The 7,351-nt window shown below is 41.6% G+C and overlaps 1 protein-coding gene across 1 annotated transcript in view; it reads right to left on the reverse strand.

Moving 5' to 3' along the window:
* Nucleotides 1-395: 395 nt before the first annotated feature.
* Nucleotides 396-7,351, reverse strand: part of F10 (coagulation factor X) — a 10,998-nt gene continuing 4,042 nt past the window's right edge. Inside the window, exons 4-8 of the mRNA XM_009326311.1 lie at nt 5,728-5,841; nt 4,523-4,663; nt 3,417-3,667; nt 2,477-2,594; nt 396-1,678 (exon numbers count right to left, since the gene is read on the reverse strand). Coding sequence (XP_009324586.1) covers nt 1,131-1,678; nt 2,477-2,594; nt 3,417-3,667; nt 4,523-4,663; nt 5,728-5,841 — 1,172 coding nt within the window. The 3' untranslated portion in view covers nt 396-1,130. The remainder of the gene's footprint in view (nt 1,679-2,476; nt 2,595-3,416; nt 3,668-4,522; nt 4,664-5,727; nt 5,842-7,351) is intronic.

Consider the following 7,351-nt stretch of genomic DNA (forward strand, 5'->3'; position numbering starts at 1 on the left):
GGAAACCTTACAGGACAGATCAGATCATAGCACCTGAACAGCCTATGTGTGGGAAATCACTGGTTAAGTTTGCCTACTTCGAAGAAAATTAGTATCTTGGCATCTAACTTGCCATTTATGAACCTCTAGGCCAGTGAAAGTCTTTTAATTACCCCCTCCATTCTCTACCTCCTCATCAGCCTTGACATAAGGTAGGTGAAACGTGTCACACATTTGTTTAGGGACATTCACTCTTTTTTCACTCTCAGATGAGATTTTGTCTTCATGTATTTGTAAGCTGACTGGAAGGAATAAATAAATTAAAAAAAAAAAGAACAAAAAAGAAAGAATGTTTTATTTCAAATGCTGGGGTACATCAATATTGCACCTTACAGAAACACCTAGAACAAGTACACATTCAAGTACCTTTCCAATCCTCAGCCATACACAATCCAGAATACAATACAGAAAACAGTGAACGTGCACATTTTTTTTTTCTGATGAGCAGAACAGAAGTATTCAAATTAAACTAAAGTGAAGTACAACCCACATAAAGCAAAACCCCATTTTAATTAGCTGCTGTGACCTAAGCAGGCAATTTTGTGGAACAGGCGGTTATTTAGCATCACATGTTGAATACTTACTTGTGTCTCAGCTTTTACCAAGCAAGCTTCCCTGCTCCCTTAATCTTCTAAATACATCTCCAGGTACATGCTAAACAGCTCCAGTAATAACAAACTCCCTACTGAGCCAGCTGGCTCCAATATGAGGATTAAATGAAGTCTTGTCCTTCCCACTTTCATCATGATTAGTGGAGGCTCGTATTATGTCCAGGAGCCTCTGGTGGAGGCACTTGGGCAAACAGACAGGAACCGAAATGGCAATATAAAATTAACAAAACAGCAAACAAAAGACCCCACTGTGCAGCCATTTTGTTTGGGGAAAGCCCCTCATTGTACAAATTCAAAATAACACCAGCAGTCCGCATATACATGCTTAAACCCAGGAATAAAACAAAAAAGCAGCAGCACCATAACTTTAAGCAATCAGCTCTCAAAACAAGCTTAGCAGATGGGGCTAAAAAAAAGAAAAAAGTTTCCATTACAGAAACCGCACCTTGTTAGCTAACAGAAGGATCAAGAGCCACACCACTACAAATTTTGTCTCATGACCACTCTTACCCATCGTAAGAACCTGGACAGTTTGGTGTAGACACCATATTTGCCTTTCTTTGCACATCCTTCTCCCCAGCTCACAATTCCAGTAACAAAATAAGTATCCTTGTATCTGGTTACATGGGGGCCTCCACTGTCTCCTTGACAAGCATCTTTTTGCTCTGTTTCATAACCAGCACAGAACATGTTTTCTGTTATCGCAAAGTTAGTGGATTGCTTGCAAGTGTTCCTATCAACATAGGGGACTTCAAGCACTTTCAGTTTTTTGGATAGTCGTCCACCTTGGAATTCACGCCCAAAGCCACTAACCATCCCAGATCTTTGGTTCATCAGAATTTCATTAGCAAAGTCTGCTTCGGGGAGGCATGCTGCGATAACGTACTCGGAAAACGTTACAGGTTCCTTCAGCTTTATTAAGGCTATGTCATTATCGTAAGTCTCGGCAATGTATTTAGAGTGAACAAGTATTTTGTCCACGGTATGCATCGTTTCAGATTGTTCTTTCTTTTCTCTGTCCACTTCACCTGTACAAGATTATTAAAGGGGTCATTAATACGGAGATAGTGTAAGAAATTAAGAACAACCTTGATAAAGGAGGAGAGTAGTATACCTGTTCCTAACACTTTGCCTAAGCCTTTATACCATATAAGTAAACTGTAAAAACGTATTGCAGCATCTGGATCAGTTTCAGTTCCAAGCTTTTGTCTATGGAGATTTTTGTACCAGTTTACATAAAAGCATAAACTGATTCAGCTAAACTAATGCAACTTTGGATGGAAGCTCTTACAGGAGCTTGAGCCTGGCTTATATCAGGGAAGAGAAACTGGTCTGGGTCAGGGCTAAAACAGTGCAAATATAAAGTTGAGTTGATCTAGTATCATGCCTCAGAAGTGAAGCAGTCATAATTTGAGTTCGTTTCTTCTTCCTCTAGTCAATGTGTCATAGCTTTCCTGAGCGTTCCTGCAGAAACAAATCTGTATGCCTCAGACGTGCCAGGAAGGATAAGGTTTCTGAAGAAGCACTACTCTAATGAACACAATGCTAGCCAATGCTTCTAGAACATTTGTTCTTAATCACTTCCAACTAGCTGGCAAAGAAGAAAGGGATGCACCATTATCACCTCCCACATCAGCTGCCCCTGTTATTACAAAGCAGGATTCCCACAGTAACAAGAAATTATGAAAAGCAAAACAACAACAAAAAAGTAACAAACCATAACAAATGAAGTAATATGAGTACATCTCACACAAGATTTAGAGCACAGAGGATTAGTCTGCAACACATGCTCAAACATCACAGGAGTAAAATAAATAACCACTTACCAACAACAACTTTGATTTCTTTAGATTGGTTCATGCAATGAGCGGCAGTAAGTATAAAATTTTCATTCAAAATAGTTCCACCACAAAACTCTTCCCCTGCCTCGTTCAACAGAACAGCCTGGGAAAGAAAAAAGGTAAGTGCAGAATTAAGAAGAGGAGTTTAACGTCAACGAGCTATAAACAGGTAATTGATTTCTCTGCACACTGCATATATGCTTATTACTGCAACATGGACTACCCTGCAGGTCTCTCCTAATATTGCATTCCCACACGCATATGCTGAAGATTGGCATGTACTGCTACAGAGTCTCAATTGTCTTTACATGAAGTAGATGTTTGGCTTCCATGTTACCTCACTCGCAGTGCTTAGTAACGTCTTTTAGGAACAAGACACTGACTGACCGAGCAGGAAGAATGCAGCCCCCAAATCGCCCCATCCCTTGGACCTACCACTCCAAAGAATTCCTGTCCAAGTTCTGTTCCCGTTTGTCCCCCCCTTAGCATCCCGAATACAGGAACTCATTTTGGCTAGTCCAAACTCAAGAGGAAAACTTAGATATGAAAGCGTATTTGTGAAGCAAATGCATGCTTTATCTGACATGCTCTCAGGCATGCTACCTAAAACGACTGGTATCAGGCAGAACTGGAATACAACCTGCAAAAATGACACTGGTAGGCCAGCATGACTCAAACGCCCTCTCTGGTGATAGGTTAAGCAGCACCATCTAAAATTGCACAAAGCCTTTCATTTTGAAATTTAAGGCTGCAGTTTGTAGAACAGCACATCTCAGTGCCTAGGTTCATGCAATTCAGCCGCCGCCAGCTACAAATGGCGTATTACATGGGTAACATTCAGAAGGCAACCGGGTTAAATGAACAATTGCACACTTCCCTCAGAAACACGTTCTGCTTGCATGCAGAGCACAAACACCAGATTTACCTGCCATGGACATTCACCAAGACGACACTCATCACCACCTACTATCCTGGTATCGACATATGGACCCTTGCTACTTGTTTCATTGCCAGGATGGAGGGTTGGGGTTTCTGTGGTAGTAACAACGTCCTCCTCCAAACTTGTTCCATTTGTGGGAGGGCCATCTTGATCACTAGTTACATTGCTGTTATCAGTGGGCAAAATAACCGACCTTTTTTTCCTTTTCACAAAAACTCTTCCACAAGGATACTTTACTGTAAAGACAAGAATGTTAAAATTAGAGAAGGACAAACACCAGCACAAGAGGAAACTCCTTGACAACACCATCTCACAATAAATCAGTTAATGCAGCTGTCCTGTTTTCAAAACACTAGCAAAACCTTGGCAGATGCAATAAAGGAGGAAGACCAGATGGTTTGAAAAATGAAAGCCATTTTGTAGTCCTAAAATTTGTCCATAGGTTCAGTCTCCGGGCAGTGTTTTCAAAGTATTTAAAATTTAAAACATCATCTTCAATTGTTTACTTTGCTGTATTCATGTACTTGCTCTTACTAAAACCATCTTAATTAGGAAACCAAGTGTTTTATTTTAGGAATAATAAGGCTCATGATAGGAATTTATTGTTAGTTATAAAGGATATAAAAAACAACATCATGAGTATATGGTTGCCTTATCCCTCCCCCCAGGTTTGTTGAAATACAACAAAAATGTACAAATGTAAATAGCATTAATTGTAATTATTTGATGTCATCACTTACTATTTGATTAGGTTAACTGAAATCCAAAGTAGAAAAGTTTTGGTGAGTTGCTATTTTATATGGAGTGTAAGTGTTTAAGTAAATGAGATATAACTGCAATCACTTTTCTCCTGTCAACAGCGGAGTTTACTCGGGTAATTCTGTGAGAGGCACCTTGCAAAGGGTTCCAAATCAGCTAGATTTTGGTAAGTCCATCACATCACTTCACACATGGAAGGCTTCGGAAATACAAATCAGTTGGCCTCAGTGTTAAATCTATGTCACGTAGAATACTGATGGTTCAAAAGACATTCTTTAACTGTGGAACAGGTCTCACCACCATTGCTATTAGTTTATTATATGGCTTCATACCTGATGAAACACAGCGTTTGCCATCCTCTGCTAGGACATACCCTTTTGCACAGGAACACAAAACATCCTTCTGTGCACTTTTTTTGATGCTGCAAAACTGCTCACAATCACCATTGTTTATTTTGCAGTACTTTGGTATGACTATAAAAGAGATAAGTTTGGAGAAAAACTGTGAATAAACACTGACGTCACAGAAGATCTCAAAGTTCACCAAATTAAACCACTGTCTTTAAACAGGATCTGTATCTCCACCTCTAAAACACCTGAAGCACATCTTAGTAACAACACGAGTGGCTAACGTTAGCTTATGCCTTACAAAGCAGTCACATCCACCACATGAAACGTGCTTGCCAAGTCCGAGTGGGCCCAGTGGCCACATCATGGTGAGCTTAAAAAAGAAGAGACAAAATGACAGTGGAAGAATGGATAAAACACTATCAGAGAAGTCCAGATATTGGTAAATCCTCGCACGATTCCTCCCTCCTGCCTTAAAAAACTCAACTCCTCATCACTCCTCTCAGTCCCGTGTCTGAACTTCAGTTCCACACCCTCTTACTCTTACTTCTGGGCTACCAATACACGCTCCAATGACATCATTAGGGTCGTAGCTGTATGCCACAGAAGTGAGACTCAGGAAGGATTTATATGCAAAAAATGATTCCTTACAAGGCTGAAAAAGTGTGTATTGTCTACTGAAATCTGCTTTCTTTGGTTCTTCGCTGCTGTGAGCTGAGCAGGGAGGCTGTACTTCTGTACTTGAAGTAAAGGCTCTTTGATATCAGTTGTAAGAATCCTATGCTTCTTAGTTTTATCATCATGTTTTGGGGATTCAAGCTTATGTAAAGAGGCACTATCATAATTAAGAGGGCTTTCTTTGGAGTAAGTGTAACTTTGGAGCATTCATGGTTGGACAGGGCTCTGAGCAACCTGATCTAGTTGAACGTTGCAGGGGGGTTGGACCAGATGATCTTTGAAGGTCCCTTCCAACCCAAACAATTCTACGGTTCTGTGATTCTAGCACTACCCATCTGTAGAGCCACCAGGGCTTTGTGTTTCTGGCACTGTCTTCCAACTCATTGTTGACTGACACCCTATTCTATGCTTTTTTCCAAGAGGCAAATAATGCTTGTTAAGAAAGAGTTAACTCTCTATGTTTCAGCTCCCTGGGAAATTCACTGCCACAGTTCTCTAAAGCAGAAACCTACCAAATTCACAGTTCTTGCCTTGATAACCATCCAAGCACGAGCAAGTGTAGGAACCGATTCCATCTTTACAATGTCCACCATAGTGACAAGGATTTGAGCTGCACTGGTTCCCATCTACAAAAACAAACCAAAAAACAATGATTGTAAAAGCGCAAGCATTTTCAGTGAACTCTGAAGGGGTGTTAGTTTAATAAGCAATCTTTTATCTTTCCTTTTAAAACTTATGTCCTGTGAGTTGGCACATTCTAAATGGAACAAGGAGTATAAAAATTCCGTATCAGCAATTATTCTCATCTATATCCTCAGTTTTGCAATCTGTTTTTGTTGGCTACTGTATGACAGCGCAAACGCAAGCCTTTTTTTGTAGGAAGATAAAGTAATACTTCATGGTCAGAGTATATACATCATTTACAGTGAAGGCTGTAAAAGCAGACGAGACATTTTCATGTTGCGACTGCTGTCTGAAGATACTAACCTTTTGGCCTCTTGCATTTCCTTACAATTTCTGCATAATAATGACAACTCAACTTTTATTTCCTTAAAGGTCACCTCATCCCTTGTGCATGTCTTTTGCCTGCAGTGCTGTTCATTTAAAGAAACAGACACCAGCATATTTATCAGAAGACTAAAAAACCAAACAAAAAATGCTTTAAAAGCCCTGCTAAATCCGTGTGCGTGGGCCAAATTCCTGTTTTGAGCTGCTTACAGTACCAAAATTTTCCCATTGTATTCACTGAGGTATGAGCTTGAGCTTCAGAAAATTAGCTCTTACCTCATGCTCCCCACGTCTACGCTGGGATCTCCCACATTTGAAAGGTAGTTCTGCAGCCCTTCTTCCTTTCCGTGACCTGGGCACAACTGGCTGACCTGACTCCAGGGCCGCAGCCACGCGTATCTCACAAACTTAGCTACACGTAGGACAGCGAGGCTGCACCGCGTTTGGAGACGTGTTCCACATAGCAGCCCTTTCTCCCACCCCCACAAAGGTATCTCACTCCTGCACTGATGCTCGCTGCCACAGTCTCTCCCATCTAGTGACCTGCTGTAACAAACGCATTCCCCCATCATGTGACCTCGCTGGGCTCTTCTGCATCGTTTTGTAAAAAGAGCAGGATATCTGGAGAAGTGGCACTTGCTTAATAATAATTCGTTGCTTTAGGTACACGCTATTCAAATTTCTGTGTTTTACCACCTGTTCTGGCTGTTTGGAGCAGCTGGAAGAACGGCAATGCCCACAGAGGAGACAAGATGCAAGAAGCTGCTCATCCTAAGGATCCAGCTTGCCACCTGCATGGCGGCTCTGGCCTGTGACCTCATCTGCTGCAGCTTTGCCTGTCACAGCGAACATCTGCTGGGCTTTGTGTACTGCCCCCACACCTCAAAATCCCTTCTGTACCTGCACTGGCCAAAACCAACAGCACTCCAAATGCTGCGTCTGTGTGGTCCACCACAGAGGCATTGAAGACTGATGTCCATCCTCAACAGAGGGAAGGCGAGACCACCGTTTACCAAAAGAAAGACAGACTCGAGGCCTGCAGCACAGCCCCTGGTTTCTGCCTCCTCTGCAGTGCCAGAGCACTCCAGCTGTAGTGGTCTTAGCTAAGCAGCATCCTAATGTTAGAAA

Source organism: Pygoscelis adeliae, unplaced genomic scaffold, assembly GCF_000699105.1.
Source record: "Pygoscelis adeliae isolate BGI_AS28 unplaced genomic scaffold, ASM69910v1 Scaffold156, whole genome shotgun sequence".
In the NCBI taxonomy this organism is placed as follows: domain Eukaryota; kingdom Metazoa; phylum Chordata; class Aves; order Sphenisciformes; family Spheniscidae; genus Pygoscelis; species Pygoscelis adeliae.